The 23,300-nt window shown below is 29.9% G+C and overlaps 1 protein-coding gene across 1 annotated transcript; it reads right to left on the bottom strand.

Moving 5' to 3' along the window:
* Positions 1-19,129: 19,129 nt before the first annotated feature.
* On the bottom strand, positions 19,130-22,350 carry LOC122509224 (translation machinery-associated protein 16 homolog). Its single transcript, XM_043623091.1, has 5 exons — positions 21,993-22,350; positions 21,516-21,607; positions 21,233-21,370; positions 21,008-21,156; positions 19,130-19,860 (listed from the first exon to the last, which is right to left on the bottom strand). The coding sequence occupies exons 1-5, from the start codon at positions 21,993-21,995 to the stop codon at positions 19,577-19,579; spliced, it is 666 nt and encodes a 221-aa protein (XP_043479026.1). The 5' UTR covers positions 21,996-22,350; the 3' UTR covers positions 19,130-19,576.
* Between the last annotated feature and the right edge of the window lie 950 nt (positions 22,351-23,300).

The following is a 23,300-nucleotide window of genomic DNA, read 5'->3' on the forward strand; positions in this document are numbered from 1 at the left end:
GAAATTCCAGCCAAAAATAACACCCTCCGTAGTGTATAAAAAATTGCTATGGTTTTGATCCAGGAAAGAAGGCGTCATTTGGTGGTGTTCGTCGATACAAATCATCTCTTTTATGTAGTTAAAATAAATCGAATGATAGGCATTTTTATATGCGAAATAGCAGCATTAAATGGCAGATGGAAGAATATCTTTGGATGCAATTCAAAAAGGACAGAAGAATTGATTAAATAAAAAGATATCAACATTAACACGAAAGCAAATCGATAATTCGATTAAAAATGAAAAAATATGTGGCACATCAACGCAAATGTGAAAAAATAATTAATTTTGTCACAAGTGATACGAAAAAGGAACCATGTTATATCAGTTTTGGCAATGGTTACGTTGCAACACCCATCAGACATATTGAAAAACGTTTTCTAGATCATGCCAGAATTTTGGGTGAAAATCGATTAAAAGTTGTGACAGTTAGTGAATTTCACACAACTGCATGTTGCAGTAGTTGTTCGAAATTCATCGACAAATCAAAAAGTCCACATAGATTTGTTTATTGTAAAAATTGTAAATCTAGATGGAAGAGAGATGTTAATAGTGGTAGGAACATTCTAAATATCGGATTGATAAATGAAGAAATAATCCCTCGATATGGACCATTCAAGAAGTGCACATTAGGATTTCAGGTTAATTAAAAAACAACAACATAAACATAATAATCTCACCTATACATAATTATCATTATTTTTAATAATGGTATATGTGTCTGTATCCACACATTCTGTGTATTTTGGAGTGAACATGGCGTGGGATTTTTATTTTTTATTACCATCTTAGCTAGATTTTTATGTTTATTATTAATTTTTTTATACCACGTACTTAGGTATCCCCTTCAAGTAATCGACAACATCAAGAATGTTAGTAATTGGCGGGTTTTAACGAAAATTATTTTGTCCATAAACATTCATTTTGTATATTACTTATTTTTTGTTATATTATGTTCAAGTTGCTTTTTTTCAAGTGAGATGCGGGTCAGTGAACCACAGGGACGTTACGGCAAACGCTTCTTTTTCTACATGACTGCACACGGAAAGAGTGTTCCGTTTCCCACTGTAAACGGAGGAAATACATAAACAGAAGAATATTGACTTGTAAGGGAGCTATAAGCATTTATCTTATATCCTCTAATACCAGTGATATTAACATTTATTATCTAAGGCACGTACACGTGTTAGCCAAATTGGTATCTTGTAATGTCGGCTAGGAAAATGACTTTATTAACCAAGAAACAACCTCTAATGACTCACAATACAAATACATGCCCATAATCGTCCTTTCCAATAGACAATTCATTCCCCTTTTTTTATTTCTCAGGATAATCAATGTCTACTGCATTGTTTGAAAATGTCACAACTATTTTAGAAATTGTAAATCCTTTCAATGAATCAATTTCCTGTAATTGAAAATTATTAATGATTTTCCAAAAGTGATTTCTTGAAAGTTTCCATTCTTTTTGGAAGTAAGGATTTTTTAATTAAAGAACTACTTTTTTTAATTAGAAAAGTCTAAAAATATCTTAAATACCCTGCGCAAAATTTTTCAAAACAATTCAAAAAACAAAATCAACAAATCAATTTTTAATAATGCTGATATATTTTACGATCATGAAAATAAATTTCCTTATATATGTTAATCGGAGAATTTTCACTGATTCAGGCTAATTAAGTCGTCAACACAACCCTGACCTAGAATCGTACATATATATAATGCATATAGGAAATAAAACCTATTCTTTAAAAAAAAGGAACAACAAGTGTACTGGCAAACATTATGGGAATCATAATGAAAAGATAAAATCATATTTTTATGATATTCCTATTGCTATACAGTAGCTTCACCGTTAGGTTCGTTGTGCTTCATCAATTTTGCTCCACTAAAATTATATTCTCAACGGCGTGAAATTCCTTGTGTTAAAACCGTGCAGATAATGACCTTGCATAATCGATACGATCTTGCTTCTCAAATCCCCGACTATTTAATTCCGAAATCAAATCAAAGGAGTACAAACTAATAACAAGTTGCTCTGACAATTTTTTTTTCCGCGTGAACAAATATACCGTGAAGTATTTTTGCTTAAAGAAATATATATAGTTCGTAATTATTAGCTAGATTTGATTGATGATTAAATACTATTTACTGATATAAATGTTTTCAGTGTTTAATTATTATTAACAAAACCTGTAATTTTACAAAGTTTATCTAATGTTATCTTTAAAATTTCACTTGCTACCATTTGCATCGGTCATTAATTTTTAATTATATATAAAATAAACTCATTTGCTTTTTTATTCTTCTTGAAGAAAATTTATTAATTTACGTTAAAATTATGAAGTTGTTATTTGTTTTTTGAAGTATAATTAAAGGCGAGTTTGGTTGGGTTTTTCTTATATTGGTGATTCTTCTGAAAGTGACATTTTGGATGTCTCGATTAATTTGATATAATCTACTCTCTAATAATTATTATCAATTTCCATGGTAAAAATTTAGCACTTACTTATCATTTTAAAAAAAAATTAAACAATTTTATACATCTGCATTTATGCAAAAGTTGAAATAATTTCATCTCCGAAGCCTTTTTAGCATGTGTCTACAATAGGACTTCTATAAGAAAACTAAAAACTCTTAGAAATTTTTTAAAAGTAGTGTCAGAAAATGCAATATATTTTCTATGATTATATCATTTAAAAAGTTTTTAGACCTCAGTTTTATTTTTGATAAAAATGTTTAAACATTGTCTTCAGTTTTAGGTTAAAATTACTTTACGATGATTACTGATATTTTTATACATTAAAAATTTATTTATTTATTTGAAATATTTAACGGGTAATCACCCTTTATTACAATAAAATGATAATTAGTATTTAACTTAAATATAATTAATTTTAACATTTTATTATGAAGTCAAACGAATACACCACACGCAGAAACCTAAAACAACTCTTTTAGCGATAACGCTAACTGTCTACCGAAGACGCTTTTAGAATGATTAAAAAAATCAATTTTTTGTGTAAGTTCGCCTCTCTGCAAATACGCGAAGGCGGACAGTTTTTGCCATAATTTGTTCTATGGAAAGGTACTCGGAAGGTGGTGACACTTCTGGTGCAAATTACTGGCGCTGATAAAGAAATAAGAGTTAAGATTGAGGAAGAGTCTATTTTATTGTTGATAATTGAATACAAAAACTTCAAATCAGTCTGCAAAAATCTATGTCTATAATTGATGGCATTTTAAATACTGCACGCAGTCCACTATACTCATGGGAGAATTTATCATATTGTACATTAAGCTGGTGTGCCATAAATCTGAGATATCGATTCTGAACTCTCTCCAGTCTTACCCTGTTACATTCATAACTAGCTGTCGGACCCGTCTTCGACGGGTTTTAGTTTCAGCTAATACATTTGATAAGGTGTCTCCCAACCTGGAAATAGCCGGGAATTAAATTTTACTGGGAAAAACTAATAATTAGTAACCATTAACTATTTTGTTAGGGAAATATATTACTATTCGAATCAGTGACAGATTTTTTCTATCAAATTTGTTATTCAGGAACAGTATTTGTCAACTTGTAGTACTTTATGCGTTTGTAGTACTACAATTTAAATTATTAAAATAAATCCTAAATTTACACCAGCTTTTGGAGTCAAAGTAGAGTCTTGGTCAAATTAAATTCCGGGCTATTTATCGGTTTCCCCGCGCAATTGGTAGACACTCTGTCAAATGTATTATAGTAGAAACTAAAACCCGTCAAAGACTGGTACTGGTATATAACATATTTACTTAAAAAAGAGTATTTTCATAAAATAAGTCCATTTTTCTAGCCATCTGCAGATTTATTTATGGCTAAAACTTAAAATAAAGTAAATTTAAATTTGTTTAAAAAAAAATAAACCGGGCGAAATTTGGACAACGCCGGGAATTTTGTTAAACAAACATAGACACCCTGCTTAACTTTTGTCTTTACATTGCTCAAAACATCTTTAGAAGTTAAATCTAAAAGTAAAACAACGTAACTTTTTACTACCTAAGCTTTTACATACCCAGTAGCATAATAATAGTCTCGTCCCAGTAGTGAGGGGTGAATTAAAGTGAATTGGTACTTTTATGCCCTTAAATTCCAAACCAATTCCGTTTTTGTCCGCAATCTTAATAGGCCAGTCGATGAGTGCAAAAAGTGCACAAAAATACAACAGCAGAGTCTCAGTGGTTTCTGGTAGTTTAGGGGCTCCATATAAAAGCCCCATAGTTTGCTCTCGATTTCTGGTTGCGAAAAATGGTATAAACAACCGTCAAAGTTTGGAAAACGTAGTTTTTCGATGACTGTTGCTTCCGGTTACATTTTAGAGGAAAAAGTTGTTATTCAAAGTTGTAGAGCTTGAAAATACCTTTCAAATGACGGGTCATATGTTAAAAAAGGTTAATTAGTTTAGTTGCAAATGAATTTAAACCATTAAAAATAGCACTTTCTTAATTGTTTAATAACTTTGTTAATAATTATCGAATTTGTTTATAACTTTCCAGAAATAGTCCCCTTGCGAGGCTGAATAAATCCCAAAAAAATTCAACTTGATCGGATAAATGGTTTATGCATAATTCCATTTGTTAACTAAAAACATGTAATTTTTCAATGGAATTTCCCCACTTTTGGGCATGCGAATTTTGTTCTTTTTTCTTGTAAAGTACACTTAAGGAGGCAAGCTTTTATTCCAGTTAAATAGAAATTCGATTTTTTTAATTTAAATGCATAATAATGGACTTCAAAAAAGGGTATGTTTTTTTGTCATAAACAAATGGAATAACTCAGTCAATTTTCACTTTATCAATTTGGTGTAAGGGTGACTTCAAATAAAAGGGAATATTGCTGTCCCCCGCTCCATAAATTGACTTATAAGTTGGTTTTTTGTCAATGTGAAGCTTTTTCTGTAGTTAGTGATGAAATAAATTTACCCTCCAAGTTTAATACCAATTGGCAGAATAGAAAACGAGATAACCCATTAGAAACAAACAAAAATAGGCAGAAATGTCATTGCTGTCCCTGTCCCCGGGCTACTTCTGTAAGTTTCAAACGTTCATAATGTTCTCAAATGTCTTTTGAAACTTTCAAAAAAATTTCCACTGCTTTATCTACCCTTATAGTCTGATAATTCGACACATTTTGATAAAATTTTTTAATCTTTGTACGCAAAAAAAATCATGAACAGATGTCTCTCACTTTTTAAATTTTACCTTGGAAAAAACCTACTTACTTCTCAAGTCTCCTTAAAATTTTTTACTCTCAGTTATAGGTTTTAGAGTTAAATTTTCTATAATCTCGAAAATAAAAAAAAAATTTGCTACCTTCGGTTTATCGTTATTATTTGACAGGCAGGCAGAAAATACGGCAGAATATTTCGATCTTATTTAGTCATTACTGTCCCGTCCCCCAAAATCCAGGAAATGGTAGAAATTAATTATAGGAATAACGAATTTCCAGGTAGATTTGCAAGTATATTTTCGAATGCCATTGCACAGAATATTTTAAAACACTTATGTAATGACTGAAATTCAATTTTCGCCAGAATGTCATTACTGTCCCTGTCATTATTGTCCCGCATTTTCAGTATTTTGACGGTATTCTGCAACAAAATAATTTTTTTTATAAAAATTTTGGCATGTAATGCTCGGTGAATTTTATTTCCGTAATTTTGAGAATATAAATCACCCGAAAATAATATTGATAACCCCTTAATTGAAAATTATTTTTTTACATGCACCGAAGGCAGAATTGCCTTTTATTTGAAGTCACCCACAAACGGCATTTAATTTAATTTGTTTTCATAAAACTTTTTCAAAAAAAAAAATCCGACCTAGTTTCAAGGGGGGGGGGGGAGAGTTAGTTTTTATTTTTCAAAAAATTCCTGACTAGTTAATAATTAATATTTTTAATTAAAAATTGCACCACTTATAGTTCAATACATGTATTTTATGAAAAACAATTGAACATGATATTTTGTGCTTTTATTTTTCATTTATATCAAGTGAAAGTACATGAATATTTTTTTCAACCCTTAGACGGCGGAGTGGGGGAACTCGGTACGCGGGAATTTCGCCCGCCACAAACAGAATTCAGCCGTCAAATTCACAAAAATGGTCATAACTTCGTTAATTATTATCCGACTGCGTGTAATCGTTGTAGTAGTAAAAATAATTATTTTTTTCTGTTATAAAATGTTAATAATTTTTTTTTATTATTGTGGACAATGGTGTGTTAAAAATGAAAAAATATGCAAATGTATAATGTAAAGTGAATAATGGATGATTATAATTACATTATATTTATGGATGATGGGACGCATGATTATTCCCCAAATGTCATTTTTCCGAAATGTCATTTTACCGAACTGCTCTTTTGCGAATAGTCATTTTTGCGAAAAGCCAATTTTGCGAAATGTCACTTTTGCGAATTGTCATATTTACGAAAATCTATTTTTGCGAATTGTCATTTTTGCGAATCTCAATTTTTACGAATTGTCAATTTTTCGAAAACTCATTTTTGCGAATCGCCAATTTTACGATTTGTCAATTTTTCGAAAACTCATTTTTGCGAATTGTCATTTTTGCGAATCGCTATTTTTACGATTTGTCAATTTTTCGAAAACTCATTTTTGCGAATTGTCATTTTTACGAAAAGACATTTTTGCGAAAAGCCATTTTTGCGAAAAGTCATTTTTACGAATTGCTATTTTTGCGAATTGTCATTTTTAAGAAATGTCACTTTTGCGAATTGTTACTTTTGCGAATCGCCATTTTTACGAATTGCCATTTTTACGAATTGTTATTTTTGCGAAAAGCTATTTTTGCGAATTGTCATTTTTGCGAATCGATATTTTTACGAATTGTCAATTTTCCGAAAAGTCATTTTTGCGAATAGCCATTTTTACGAATTGTCAATTTTCCGAAAAGTCATTTTTGCGAATTGTCATTTTTGCGAAAAATACAATAGTGAATTTATAGATACCTACAAGTTTCTATTGTATTTTTCGCAAAAATGACAATTCGCAAAAATGACTTTTCGGAAATTTGACAATTCGTAAAAATGGCGATTCGCAAAAATGACTTTTCGGAAAATTGACAATTCGCAAAAATGGCAATTCGTAAAAATGACTATTCGCAAAAATGGCTTTTCGCAAAAATGACATTTCACAAAAATGTCTTTTCGTAAAAATGACAATTCGCAAAAATGAGTTTTCGAAAAATTGACAAATCGCAAAAGTGACAATTCGCAAAAATGACATTTCTCAAAAATGACAATTCGCAAAAATGTCAATTCGCAAAAATGACTTTTCGCAAAAATGACTAATCGTAAAAATGACATTTCAGAAAAATCTCTTTTCGCAAAAATGACATTTCACAAAAATGTCTTTTCGTAAAAATGACTTTTCCGAAAATTGACAATTTGTAAAATTGGCGATTCGCAAAAATAACTTTTCGGAAAATTGACAATTCGTAAAAATTGCGATTCGCAAAAATGACAATTCGCAAAAATAGCTTTTCGAAAAAATGACAATTCGCAAAAGTGACATTTCGCAAAATTGGCTTTTCGCAAAATTGACTATTCGCAAAAGTGCAGTTCGGTAAAATGACATTTCGGAAAAATGACATTTGGGGAATAATCATGCGCCCCATGGATGATTAAAATAATGTTCATTGTAAATTGTTTGTGTAAATAACATTAAATAAAAAAATGTAATTATAATACTTTTTCAATTTTGACTCATCTTTGTTTATAGAATAAAAATTTATTAATAACATTTTTAAACGAAAGAAATAATATTTTCAGTACTACAACTATTACACGCAATGCTACATGCTCGTGTATAAATAATTTAATTCGTTTTTTTGGCGTAATATTACTATAAAGTCAATGGAATAATATGTATGAAAAAAATTTTGTTGTAAAACTTAATAAACATTAATAAAATCTTGTTAAAATTTTTTTTTTATTACTATAAAAAAATTGCATTTTGAAAAAATATAAACTCATTTTTGGATTGAGCGTAAAAAAGTAAAGCAAATTAATAAAAAGAAAGATTAAAATCGGATAATAATTAACGAAGTTATGACCATTTTTGTGAATTTGACGGCTGAATTCTGTTTGTGGCGGGCGAAATTCCCGCGTACCGAGTTCCCCCACTCCGCCGTCCAAGGGTTGAAAAAAATATTCATGTACTTTCACTTGATATAAATGAAAAATAAAAGCACAAAATATCATGTTCAATTGTTTTTCATAAAATACATGTATTGAACTATAAGTGGTGCAATTTTTAATTAAAAATATTAATTATTAACTAGTCAGGAATTTTTTGAAAAATAAAAACTAACTCTCCCCCCCTTGAAACTAGGTCGGATTTTTTTTTTTGAAAAAGTTTTATGAAAACAAATTAAATTAAATGCCGTTTACACACCAAATTGATAGAGTGAAAATTGACTGAGTTATTCCATTTGTTTATGACAAAAAAACATACCCTTTTTTGAAGTGCATTATTATGCACTTAAATTTAAAAAAATCAATTTCCCATTTAAATGGAATTAAAGTTAGACTCCTTAACTGTAGTCTCCAAGAAAAAAAAACGAAATTCGCAGGTCCAAAAGTGGGGAAATTCCATTGAAAAATTACATGTTTTTAGTTAACAAATGGAATTATGCATAAACCATTTATCCGATCAAGTTGAATTTTTTTGGGATTTATTCAGCCTCGCAAGAGGACTATTTCTGGGAAGTTATAAACAAATTCGATAATTATTAACAAAGTTATTAAACAATTAAGAAAGTGCTATTTTTAATGGTTTAAATTCATTTGCAACTAAACTAATTAACCTTTTTTAACATATGACCCGTCATTTGAAAGGTATTTTCAAGCTCTACAACTTTGAATAACAACTTTTTCCTCTAAAATGTAACCGGAAGCAACAGTCATCGAAAAACTACGTTTTCCAAACTTTAACGGTTGTTTATACCATTTTTCGCAACCAGAAATCGAGAGCAAACTATGGGGCTTTTATATGGAGCCCCTAAACTACCAGAAACCACTGAGACTCTGCTGTTTGTATTTTTGTGCACTTTTTGCACTCATCGACTGGCCTATAATGAATTCCTTTTTTATTGTTAAGTTGATAATTTCTATCCAATTCAATTCTCTGTAACTACGTGACTAGTGTCTGAATTCACTTTAATTCCGTTTAAGGTAATCATTTGTTATGGAGTTAATGCTTTTTAATTAACATTGAATTCTTTAAAGGGTATTAAAGGGGTTTCAAATTCTTGTCACGTGGTTACAGAGAATTGAATTGGATAGAAATTATCAATTTAACAATAGAAAAGGAATTCATTAAGATTGCGGACAAAAACGGAATAGGTTTGGAATTTAAGAACATAAAAGTGCCAATCCACTTTACTTCACCCATTATTACTGGGGTATTACAGGTGACTTACAATTCTTGACATCTTGCTATATCATTTTTTTCATAAAATATTTATCATAAAACATCTCCATTTTTAAAGTTTCTGAAGTTCTTTCAATTAAAGAATATTAGATGAATTGGATAAATAATTATGAATTGTATTATTTTGACGTCAAAATCTTAATCAGAGACCCCAAAAATACCACTGAATTAAGTTTGATAGTAATTAATAACAATTATAATTTTTTCGATTTTTTGATATCGAAAATATTTTTTATACTTACATCTTAGGCATAGGATTTTTTTGTGCAAAATTATGCTAAAATATGACTAAATAACATGTAATACTCAATTATACAGAGTTTAAAAGCAATTCATTAAAAAATGTAAACTCAATTATAGAAAGTTTGAAAGCAGTTTTTAAAAAATGTAAAATTTGAAAATTTTGTATTTTTGAATTTTTTGAAAAAATTGAGTATCTCCCGTTCTAATTAATATTTTTCAAATTTGTAAATTTATAAACCTTCCTTGGCCCAAGGTCTAACATTCTGCCAAATTTGGTTTCAAACGGTTCAACCATTTTTAAGTGATGCGCGAACAAAGATTCTGTGACATACATACATACACGAAATTTTTTATCGGTATATTTGGAATCCTTGATGCTCAAAACGAATAATTATGTGCGAAATTTAAAGTTCTGAGCAATGTACAGACAAAAGTCTAATTTTATATATATATATATATGGATATGGTACGTCCATATGATAGACGCATAAATTCTAGAATTGGCCTAACTATGCTAAAGTAAAGAGCTTTTAGGACTAATAAATTATGGAAGTCATAAGATGATCTAATAACTTGTCCCAAAACTCTTAAAGACTTGTTGACTGTATTATTTAAGTGCTCAGTGAAACTTAGTGTGGTGTCAAACACTCAAATCTTTTACACTAGAAACTCAAGTTAACAATTTTGAATTTAAGTTATAATAAAATCTAATGTTTTTTCTTTTTTTAGTGAAAGCCCAGATAGCAAAATGCCTGGCTTATGGCCGGCCCAGAGCGATCTCGTGGGCCGATTGATAGGACCGACGGGCAGGCTATAACGCAGGCACTTGTGCGCGCCATTGTTAGCCATAATATGACCAGCCCCTGTTGACAGGCACCCACGTGCCTTCAGGCTGCACGCCCTACATTCTGATTTTTTTAATTTATAAAAATAATTTATTTGCATGAAAATAGCTGAAATAATAAACAATATTTATAAACAAATAAAAAATTTATTTTTTTCAAAAAAAAGTTTTTTGATGTACAAATTGCATCAATTTACACGTATTGAAAATATCACAGTTGGAAATCGTTTGATACAAATCACAAAATATTAAATAATAAAATAACAAAATATACGTTTTTTAATCGCAGGCTACTATAATACTTAATTATGTTAATAACAATCGCAAAGTTGAAAATGTTGAAAATATAATAATTATCCGAAATTTTGAATATAATATCAATAAATTATTCTGTTTAACAGAATAGTAGCGAATGAAGCATAAAATGTCTCGAAGTTAAAAGTCAAGTACACAGATAATATATATACGAATTTCAAAAAACATTTAAATGTTTTTTCATAACTCATCAGCGATAAAAAAATTTACGAAAAGTAACTTTCATCACATAAATGACGCAGGAACAAGTTCGATAAAAATTCGAATGAAATTCACCAAGAACGTGAATTCAGAAACAAGTAAGTAAAATGTAAACTTACGTAAACAGGTTAGGAAAAATTATAAATTTCTTTACAGAACAACATCGAATAAAGAATTCAACAAGTCGAAGATAGAAAGGTAAAAATTAGGTAACACGAAAGCTTGAAATAAAAAAAGAATAGCAGTCCTTAGCATTATTTAAAATTTTCTTCTTCCAGATCTGATAAATCTGTTTCTAGATCTGATGTCGAATCGTCTTCCAGATCTTCGACGTCGCCTTCAGAACCGTATGATTCACAATCGGATCCCAAGAGGGAAGAAATATTTGCTATAGCTTCATCCACTTTTTTTCAAGTTTACCGCTCTTGTCCTCATTTTTCTTCAACTTTTGACGGCACCTTTGCTTGGTAGCTTTAAATATTAAAAGCATTGCTGCTTTAAATACTGTTTTATAATCAGGACCTGAGAATAAAGAACAGTGAACTGCAGCCTCTGTAACATATAATATATTTTATATTTTTATTGGTATCTACAAAAAATTGAGAAAGGATAAAGTTGGTTATTATTCTTTGTATGTATTTGAATATTCGGAATTATTGAAAATTTTGAATATCGAAATTATTGAAAATAATTTAATTTTAAAAAATTAGAACGAAATATTTAGAGAATTACGTTTTTCAAAAATATTTTTATATTATTTTTATATCCTAATTTTCATTCATTTTCATTGAATTTACACATAAAGATTATTCATAAAAGTTTTGGAGAATTCAATTATTTCCAAAATTTTCAATTAAAATTATTTAAATGTTAATTTTCGAAAATTGAAATAAAATACTTGAAGAAAATAAATTATTTTCAATTGAATTTTACAAAATTTTAATTATTCAAAATCTTATTTTTAATTGTATATTTCAAAAATTTAATTAAAAAAATTATTCACAAATAATTTTCGAAAGATTTATTTCCCAGTGGGCACAGGGACGTCTAAAAGACGTCCCTTTTTGTCCGCGGACGATTCGGGGACAATGATGGCAATGTCTCTGAGTCATCAAAAAGACAACTAAAAGACGTCTTTTGGACGTCTAAAAGACATAAAAGGGACGTCTAAAAGACGTCTTTAAGACGTCTTTTGGACGTCCTTCTTACATTCCTTCAGATCTTGAATAAACATTTCTTTTATAACATTTTCTAAGTTGAAATTCAGTAATATTGTATTAAATTTATTTTAAGTTTAATTTTATTTTTTCTAAAATGTGGAGAAATAATGAAAAAATTCATATACGAAGCTGGGATCGAACTCGGATACCTTGGGCTTGAAACACTGCGCCTTAAGCACCTCAGCCGTTCAAGACAGATATGAACCTCTACAAAGTTAACGATCTTACTTGTCAATGAAATGAATTTAACTTAGAAAATTTCAATGAATTTCAATTACTTTGTAAATTAAAAAAGGAAAAGAATCGATTAATAATACATTGTTTAAAAATTATCTCAAGAGGGAAGAGAGAAATATTACGGAAAAACATGACAAGATCAATTATACATATACACATATACATAGATAAATATAACAAAAATCACGTACAAAGGACAGAAAAAAATTTAACTCTTTAATGAAAGCTTTAAAAAAATGATCCACATAGGTATATTAAAATTTTAATTTGGTACGTGCATTGCTAAGCTTCGGTTCTTAAATCCGGTCTTTTAATTCTTAATATTTAGTTCCCATTAAGATTAATGAAAAAACTAAGAAAAAAATCTATCATTGCTATTTTGTCAGTTTTTACAACTTTTATTTTTCATGACGGGCGAAATAATTTATTCGTGTTATAGACGCGATAAAAACAAGCCGGTAACACATGTGAAGCCTTTTTATTATTAATATAGGTTATGTTTACTTACTCAATTTTGGAACTTCTCACTTTCCAACAAAATTAAAAACGAACGAGAAATCCAAGAAGTTGGAAAAATCCTTATTCCTATATTTGTTCGATAAATTTTCAGAAACACAGAAAGAATCAGGCGTGAACTTTTGTCAAAATCACTCAGATGTTTTTATCACATGCTTCGGTGTCACATAACAACTGTGCACCGCACAACACCATAGAGATAGTATAAATAGAGTGGGGATGGTTTGCATGTATGCGTCCGCTTGATAGAAAGAGAAAGAAGACTTAACACCAGTAGGTGTCTCTCTTGCGCTGGAGCTCTTTGAAGGACAGAATGATACTGGTGTTAAATCTTCTTTCTCCCTCCAACCCATTCTGTTTATGGCAGGACACTTCCCCCACACGCTGCCGCCTATACCATCCCCACTCTATTTATAATATCTCTATGCACAACACACACCAAATTGCATCACGTGTATCCATCTGTCTCCGATCGCTGATTGGTCGACTTCAGGTGCTTCTATCAACCCAGATTGCCTTGCGATGAACGAGTCATTTTCCCGCGTTGCGTGTCACCCATTTAAAATTAAAAACTCGGTTTTTCTTCCTATTTTTACTAATTATTTTTTTATTACAAAACTTCATAATGAAATCATTTTTGTTATTTAACTTATTTTTTATTAAATGACATTTTTTCACAACGCTCATATTTGTAGAAAAAAATCCTTATTTGATATTTAAATCGGTCATCTGAATTTCGATAAAAAGAACGTTTTATTTACGATTTTATTATGAAAAAAATTAAATTGTTATTTCTTTTACCAAAAACAATTTCCTTTAATAATTTCAGAAAACTGTTTTAATCACATTAGGAGTAAAAAATTTATTTAAAGTTAAAAATTAAAGTTTTAGGTTATCCGTTTGAGAAATTTTGACTGTTATTATACTGTATTTCAACATTTATCATAAATATTATTACTTTATTAATATAAATAATAAATGTATTTATTTACTTTTTTTTCTTATTCGAGTGTATATTTTATTTTGTCACTTTGTGACCTTTCTCTAATCCCCTTAAATTGTGTACGTTATTAAAAATAAGTAAAATTTTTAAAATGCAATATTTTTGAAATACTTATAACTAAAAAATTAGATACTCAAACAAAAATAAAAAAAAGTATTTCTTGTCTTACGAAAGGAATAAAAAAAATTAATATATACTACCGTCGGGAATTATCAATACTGCTGCAGCCGTAGGGGAGACCGGGGCGTAATGGCTAAGGGGCGTAATGAATAATTGTAATTTGTTTAAAAACCGTAAATTGTAATAATTTCGCACAATAGACAAGTTATTGTACTTGGTATACTGCAAGTTTGTCGGAAGTTTCATTAATATTTATTCATTATTGTAAGAAATATAGTAGAAAAACTATTTTTGACATACGAAAGTAACTTTTCAAAATTTTCGTTTTTTCGTTCTATTTTTTTCAAAAATAGCTTTTAAAAAAAAACTGAAATGAGGTTTCGATCTTGACACGTTTGTTTTTAAGGGACAATTCGAGATTTTTGATTCACACTTCCGGTATTGTTAAAAAAAAGCCAAATATTTGCCGAGTACCCCCGGGGCGTAATGGCTAGTTTTTCCCGGGGCGTGTTGGCTAATGTAATACGCTATGTATAAAAAGTAACCTACCATATCGGCGAAGTGTAGGTTTGTTTTCGCGATTGCTTGTCACTTAGTTTAAGTATGTTTAGGTATTTTTAACAAAATTTTAAAGCTTTGGTCTAAAATTTACAAATAGTAGATTTCAAGCTACGATTTTAATGAGAAATTACAAAAAAAATTGAGAGAGTGCCAATATCACAGAATATTATTGAAAAAGCGATAGTTGAAGTATTGCTGAATAAAAATAGCATTCACGGAATACCCAGGAACCTTAATTTACAATATGCAATAAGATTGGAAACTGTAGATAATAATTAGCAATCATTATTCATTACGCCCCGGGAGTTATCCATTACGCCCCGACTCGGGCCGTATTTTGGAGCTCTGCATTGCTCCAGAAAAACTGTTGTAGAATAAAAAGTAAGAGTCATATCGGGACGTTTGTAGTCTTAAAAGAAAGCTGAGATACCAGAGTAAATTTTCTGGAAGATAAACATTCAATTAGAACAAAAATGTCCGAGTAAAACAACAAAGAGTGAAAAGTTAGCCATTACGCCCCGGTCTCCCCTATATATTAATTTTTTTTATTTCTTTCGTAAGACAAGGAATACTTTTTTTTATTTTTGTCTGAGTATCTAATTTTTTAGTTATAAGTATTTCGAAAATATTGCATTTTAAAAATTTTACTTATTTTCAATAACGAACACAATTTAAAGGGATTAGAGAAAGGTCACAATGTATATACCTTTTTTAATCTTTGATATGAAAAAAATGTATAAAAATCAATTTTGATAAAAGTTTTTATTTTTAATTATCCCAGTAAAAAAAATTCGATACACGGACCGCGGAGTGCGTATACGAGCTCGGTAGCTCGTATGAGAATTATGAGAAAACTCTCATACGAGCCTTTTCCGTAATGAGGAGAAGTGTATAGATGCTTGTATACGAGGTGACTTTTAAAGCATTTTTCTTAATATAACACTATTTTAAAGTAAATGTAGATAATAGAAATGAATTTTCAAAGTAAAACAAAGCTAAATTTATAAGGGAAATGAAGTTTTAAGAAAAAAAGGATAATTTTATTCAAAAAATTTATTCACACTGAAAACAGGTTAGAATTTGATAATTCCTTGTTACTCTAACTAACCGACATTAGATATTTCTCGTATACGGTAAGCAGATTTTGTATTAAATTTAATTATTTTATATAAGAACATTTATATAATAAATAAATAATAATATATTATTAATTAGTAATGAAAAAAACTTATTAATTCTACCGCCAATACAAAATCGTGCTTACCGCATCCGAGAAATATCTAATGTCGGTAAGTTAGAGTAACAAGGAATTATCAAATTCTAACCTTTTTTCAGTGTGAATAAATTTTTTGAACAAAATTATCCTTTTTTTCTTAAAACTTAATTTCCTTTATAAATTTAGCTTTGTTTTACTTTAAAAATTCATTTCTATTATCTACATTTACTTTAAATTATTGTTATATTAAGAAAAATGCTTTAAAAGTCACCTCGTATACAAGCATCTATACACTTCTCATTACGGAAAAGGATCGTATGAGAGTTTTCTCATATTTCTCATACGAGCTACCGAGCTCGTATACGAAGTCCGCGGTCCGTGTATCGAATTTTTTTTACTGGGGATAAAAAAAGATTTTCTGATTCGCTATACACATTGCATACATAATACATTAAAAAAATTGGGAGAAATAATATTTAACCAATTGCTAGCCCATAGCAGGCACGAGGGCTAGATAATGTATATAAGGCAGTACTCAAGCCCATTGCTAGCCCGTCTGACTTACTCTAAGTGCGCCAGCAGAGGCTAGCCAAATGACAGCGTTACAACTTACACGCTGTGTGGCGGCCGAAGCGTGCCGGGCGGGCAGGATACCTTTGCTTTCTGGGAGTCATCACCGAACACTTATTTTCGTTTATAGGTAAATTATTCTCCTTTGACCATCTCAGGACTCTCTCAATGTCCTCCTGCAAATCAGTAGCCGATACTATAGATGAAATAGTAGAGAATAATTTAAGATCGTCTGCAAAACATAAAAATTTACTATGATTAATATTGTTTTGTAAGTCATTTATTAAAATTATAAAAAGAAGAGGGCCCAAATGAGATCCCTGAGGCACACCCGACGAAGCACTAAATCCCTCAGACAATATTCAATTGACTCTAACATATTGTATTCTCTTATGTAGATATGAGGCAAACCAGAAGAGAGCGCAAATATTGTTCATTCCATAGGCTTTGAGTTTAGTTAAAAGTATTTTATGGTCAACTTTGTCAAACGATTTGGAAAAGTCAAAGTAAATAGAATCAATTTGTTTTCCCGTTTCTAAATTATTTGCAATGTACTCAGAATAAATACATAGATTTGTGCAAACTGAACAGCTTTTACAGAAACCATGCTGTTCTTCCATTAGAATACTTTTAAATGCCGAATGCAGTCTGTCATGTATAATACTTTTAAACAATTTAAGTATAGAATTTAGTATAGTTATTGGCCTGTAGTTTTCAATGTTAGAAACGTCATCTTCCTTGAAGACAGGTACAACTATGCCGTCTTTCCATATGTCAGGAAAATAACCAATTTTAATACTCGAATTGAAAATGTGAAGCATTGGAGTGATTAAGGACGGACAAGATTTTAAAAAACCCGAAGTTATACAATCAGTTCCGCCACCTTTATACAAAGATAATTTAGACAATTTAACTTTAATTTCCGATTCAGAGATAGGTGAAAAATTTAAATCAATCTTATTATTGTAATTGTATAATTTTTATCATTTGAAGTTCCATAAACAGACTTAAAAAAATCAGCAAATAAATTTGATATTCCCGTACATGTGTTTTCAAACTGATCATTTAATTTCATTTCCCTTGGAATGTGAAAGTTTTTTGAACTATTAGTGTAAGACCAGAATGACTCGGATTAGAGATAATATTTTGTTCAGTTTTCAGGATGTACGTGTTATAACATTGAAAAGAAAGTAACTTATATCGAGACCTAAAAGTAGAAAAATACTCATAATCAGCAAGTTCTCTTGTTCGTTTGTATACAGAGTGAGCCGCTTTTTTAGCTTTTACAAGATCAATTAATTCTCTTGTAAACCACAGTGGATAAGTAGTTCTATGTTTTCGTATATACATATGGAACATGTAACGAAATAGCAGAGTAGATATGTATATACAATATATTTACCATATCATCAACATGAGCACAAAGTAATTCCTGATTTTCATCAAAAACAATATTTTTTAAGGCAGTTAAAGATGGCTGAAATAAAGAAGACCAGTCTAATCCCAAAAAATACTCATTCATACTACAGTAATTTGCCTTCTTAAAATTATAGTAATAATATTCCTCTCTATTTGCCGAAAAAAAATATCCTGAACATAATTTTAATGAACATTAAAATAAAGCTGAGAATCTGATGTTTAATTCCCCTATATATTATATATAAAAAGGAGGAAAATTATTATTGCTTTTATAAATAATCAAATTTTACATATTGGCCCAAGCAAAAATACAATTTCATCTCCGAAGCCATACTTTTTATTAAATAATTGAATATATTGAATATATAATTGAATAAATTTAACCGAATATTTCGATGACAATATAAAATTACAGTGTGAAATTTGTATATTGTACTAAAAATATATGTTAATTGTGCCCTAATGTAAAACAAAATTTATTTTTCATCTCCGAAGCCTTTTCCATGAAATGTGCGAGTTTTTCTTTTGTTTTTAGTATTTAACTGCATTATTTTGAAAAAATTAAGGGGTCGTTCACAAACTACGTCACGCTTTTTCGAACTGATTTTACCCCCCTCCCCCCACCCCTTCGTCACATTTTTTACATACAAAAAAAATGTTTTTCTACACTTCGTCACACACAGCTTGACACCCATCCCACCCCTAGGAGTGTGACGTAGATTATGAACGACCCCTAACCCAAATAATAACCATCAAATCAGATTCTTTAACTAGATTTATATTAAAATTAAAAATAATATAAAAAACATTTTTTTTGTATTAAAATATACAAATTACTATTTTTAAGCAGTGTAATTTTATTTTGGATTACGTGAACAATATTAGCGTATATTTTTAATAGAGAAACTCGCGAATCAAATAAAACTAATCTAATGGAGCAACAAAGTCAATTTTCTTCAAAGAAGAAAAACTTTAATAATTTTAACAATTAATTTTGCGCAACTTAAAAATCTTATACTCTTGAGTATGAAGTAAAGTAGTTTCAGTATAAAGAACCATGTAATTTAAAAAAAAAATAAATTGAAAAATTGAAGTTCAAAAGTAGCACTTTCAGAAGAATCACCTATATTTAGCTTAGTTTAGTTTAGTTTATTTACGGTATAATACACCTTTTTTACATAATTAAATCTTAGTTTATATAAGTAACAAAAATTAAATGATTTTATTATAAAATTTATAAAATGTAGAAGGTTATTTATCGACACGGCAAGAGTCTTTCTTTCCACGCCTCGGAATAATAGAATTCGGTAGATAAAATAGAAAATTATCATTAACTTTTTGGAATTTTGTTGGTTTAAACAGAAAGTATAAACTTTAAAAATTGTCTTTAATTATATGTTTCAAAGGAACTTACACCCGAAGGTCTAAGTTATTTTTTCCCTTTTATAAAAATTCTTTAAAAAAGATCTATTTTCAAACCACCTATAATGTAGAATTAATTGCCTCTTCTAAATAAATTCCTTACTTGAATTTCAGAAACAAATAAGAAGAGAAATGAAATTTTTTTCGAAGTCTTTATTCTACTATCATGGCACAATTATCTTCTGTAGAATCAACATTCGGTGGATGTTCAACTTCTTTTGTATCTATCCTTGAATTTGGTACAATTTCTGTTTCGGAAGGTTCTTCACATTTGGCAACTAATTTACAACTTTCAGCCTTTTTCGTTCTGTCTTGAGTATTTAGTTTTAAATCTTTTTTTCCGAATCTTCGAAATTTGAAGTTTGGTAGGTAACGTAGTTCACCATCCCATTTGCGCAACATCTCATATTGGCTGGTAATTAATATATCAGGAATCTCTGTTTCAGATGAAAAGGGATAAAGAGCATATTCAATTTTTGTTCATTGGTGGAAATTGTCTATTAGGATAAGAGCGACTTAAATTGATTTCATTTCGTAAAATTTTCATCATTTCGATGTTAACAGCATGTGATTGTTAGGCTTTCAATGGTAATCTTTTCGATTACTTTTCTCTTGAAATATTTAATAAATTGAGCTGAAATTTTGTACAAAAGTCTAAAATACAATAAAGAAGGGCAGTGATGTGCAAAAGTTTTAATATTTTTAAAATCAATTATTACAAATTACTTTAAAATTATCAGTTGTCACGGTTACTTCCAATCAATTGAGGCCTTGGATCCAATAACTCGCCCGACGCAGAGATGCCATTGGGCGGAGGAATTTCATCCCCACTCTTGCACCATTTTACATTTAAGTCAATGTAAAATGGCGCAAGAGTGGGGATGAAATTCCTCCGCCTAATGGCATCTCTGGCCCGACGCTCGAAGGCACGCGCTAATACCAGTCGGGTAGCAGTGAGTGGCCCAGAGGCGCTCACTGCTCTCTGACTGGCAGTTGCGCGTTCCTCCGAGCGTCGGGCGAGTTATTGGATCCAAGGCCTCAATTTTTCGTCTTTACCGATTTCAAAGTGTTTTATTATAATTTATTTTTTAATTATTAAAACTTTTGCACATTACTGCCCTTCTTTATTATATTTTAGACTTTCTTACAAAATTTCAGCTCAATTTATTAAATATTTAAAGAGAAATGTGGTCGAAAAAATTACCATTGAATGTCTAACAGTCACATGCTGTTAAGACTATTAAATTTCGATCAAAATATGGCCTCTTGGCAAAAAACCATGTCCGTTTCATATTCGCCAAATAATGTTCCAAAACATTTTAAAAACATGGATGTTGAAATAATGTTTTAGAACATTATTATTAACGTTATATTTAGAATGTTATTGACAAAATATTTCTTTTTACAGAAAACTCAGCAAGAACATTTATTCGCCTTATGGAAGTTAACTCAGAAAATTTTATCGTCAAAGAAGAAATAATTTTCAAATCGAAATGAATTCGAATATGCAAAGTGAAATTTAATTACAATCTCATGAATTTCATGCTGAATAATTAAAATGAGAAGACAATTTAATCTAATTACCAATTCCACATGTTTTGTACTCCTCCAGTTCTCGTTCCTTAGTCATACGAAGAATATCCTCTCTACTAGCATGTTGTCTACTTCTTTTACCTCCAATTGAATGTTTCAAAGCTATCTGCTCCATCTCTTCATCATTTCGTGCTATATATCTAAAAGAATTAACATTTTTATTTTTCCTACCAAGAAATTTTGAATTTAAGGCAATATTATTTTTTCATTACTAACTCGAGTAATAATTCCGCTGTTAATTCTGGTGTATATGGAGAAACATCCTGCATGTGCTCTTGAATCCATAACATTTTTTCAGCTACCAAATTTTGCTTTATGTAGGAACCAAGTTTCACCTTCTCTCGTTTGTTTATTCTGAAAAATAAATCAAAATATTAAATGCAATCGAAAATCTTTTTAAGAATGATATATGGATCATTTCCAATAATGGATTAGAAATTAAAAACTGTGATGTTTTAATTACTAATCTTTTAGATTTGTTTTAATTATTAACTTGTACCTATTTGTTTTCTTGACAAGAGCAATTGATTTCCTACTGTTCGGATGGGAAAGCTTCTTCACCTTGGACAATTCCTTTTTTAAATTGGAAGACTGTAAAACATAATTATTTGCAATTATTAGACTGCAGTTAAATAATTGAAAAAATTTTTAAATAAAATAAAAAATCGAATATAACAATTTGCTTTCAAATTTAAATTTAATGACGATTTCTGTTTTATCAATAAAAGGTTAATAAATTTTTAGCCAATGACAGTAATAAAGAGAGAAACAGTAATACAGGATTGTCTCAATATAACTAATTATTAACTTTTCTGCGAATACTTTAGACAGTTCCGAAAATTTTTAGTAATCTTTACAAAATTAATGTAAAGTTTATCGAAAAAGTAGATAGAAAATAAAGGTTACAACGCATGATAAAATAAAAATTTGCAAATTAATTTATTTAGAGAAAGTATAAAAAAAAGGCAAATCTTACCATTTTTAGTAGTGGGCAAAACAATAAAACTTCGAAAAAACTTGTTAAATAATTAAATAAATAAACAGATACAGATAACAATGTTTTTTGACAAGTTGAATAGTGACCACGTTTTCACACCTAACCTACACGGAAAAGTTCTTGGGCGAGTCGCTGTACCTGTTGTGGTGGCGCTGAGTGACCAGTACCTATGGTAAAGTGACAGCCCCATTTTGGTAGCTCATTTCACCCACAGAGACTGCTGCTTTCCTACTGTGGGGCGTCAGAGCTCTCTTGTGGGGCATCAGAGCTCTCTTTAGAGAGAAAGCAGAAAACCTTTTCTGTGGGAGGCGAGTGAGAGACGTCTGCTCGCCCAAAAACTTTTCCGTGTACACACGGAGAGAAAAATCAAGCGTTTGTAGTATGGACAGTTAAGCTTATTTCGTAAAAGAATGCACATGCGCAATATGCGTAAAACTTCTGCTGTATTTGTATAAATTTCTACGTTATCAGCATAAAAGTTCTACCTGTAACGTATGGGACGTCAGTATACTACGATTGCAAGAGATCCATGCTTTTTTAGTATATGTTTCATGCAACTGAGGTATAAAAACATGCCTCTTTAGCAGGACGTTCATACAAAATTAGCATAGGAAGTCTCCATACTACAAACGCTTGATTTTTCTCTCCGTGCAGAACTGTTTTCCTACTTTTATATTCAATTAGCTTCAGTCCTTGAAGGTCATCTTTCAGTAATATATATCTAACGAAAATACGCTCCTCATGGTAAAGCCAATTGAAAACAGCCTTAATATAGAAAAGAATCGTAGAATTAGAAAGAATTCAGTTGCTATTATTATTAAAAAATTTTAATTATAATGTAAGTTAAAATAATTTACTAAAAATATTGTAATTTCACAAATTAACTATTAACATTTCGTTATTTACCATAAAAGGTAATTATCATTTGATTTTAAAACTTTCTGCCTACACAATATTATCATTTGGGTGATGAATTACGTTGGACTTGACTCTACTACCAAGAGATGGCAGCATCAAGCAATTAGTGTGACGTATGTGCATGATACGCTCCTCTCCCAATAGAGGCAGCACTTAATGCGCGGTTTAATTCAAATAATTAAACATAAATTAACGCAACCAACACATTATAATTATTGAGATTTCTATATAATTCAAATTATTGGCAAGCAACATGAGCAAATCGACCAAATATTTTCTCACGATAAAATCCTGAGTGGAACGAATCATAAAATTGAATACAATAAAGCATGCAGTAGAGGTGACGAAACTTAATCCCTCACAATAAAT

Source organism: Leptopilina heterotoma, unplaced genomic scaffold, assembly GCF_015476425.1.
Source record: "Leptopilina heterotoma isolate Lh14 unplaced genomic scaffold, ASM1547642v1 Lhet_6, whole genome shotgun sequence".
Classification (NCBI taxonomy): domain Eukaryota; kingdom Metazoa; phylum Arthropoda; class Insecta; order Hymenoptera; family Figitidae; genus Leptopilina; species Leptopilina heterotoma.

Coding starts and splice junctions, on each gene's coding strand:
- LOC122509224 (XM_043623091.1), bottom strand. Junction 21,157..21,232: donor ACAGCGGAATTATTACTCGA/GTTAGTAATGAA, acceptor TAATTCTTTTAG/ATATATAGCACGAAATGATG. Junction 19,861..21,007: donor GTACAAAACATGTGGAATTG/GTAATTAGATTA, acceptor CATCTGAAACAG/AGATTCCTGATATATTAATT.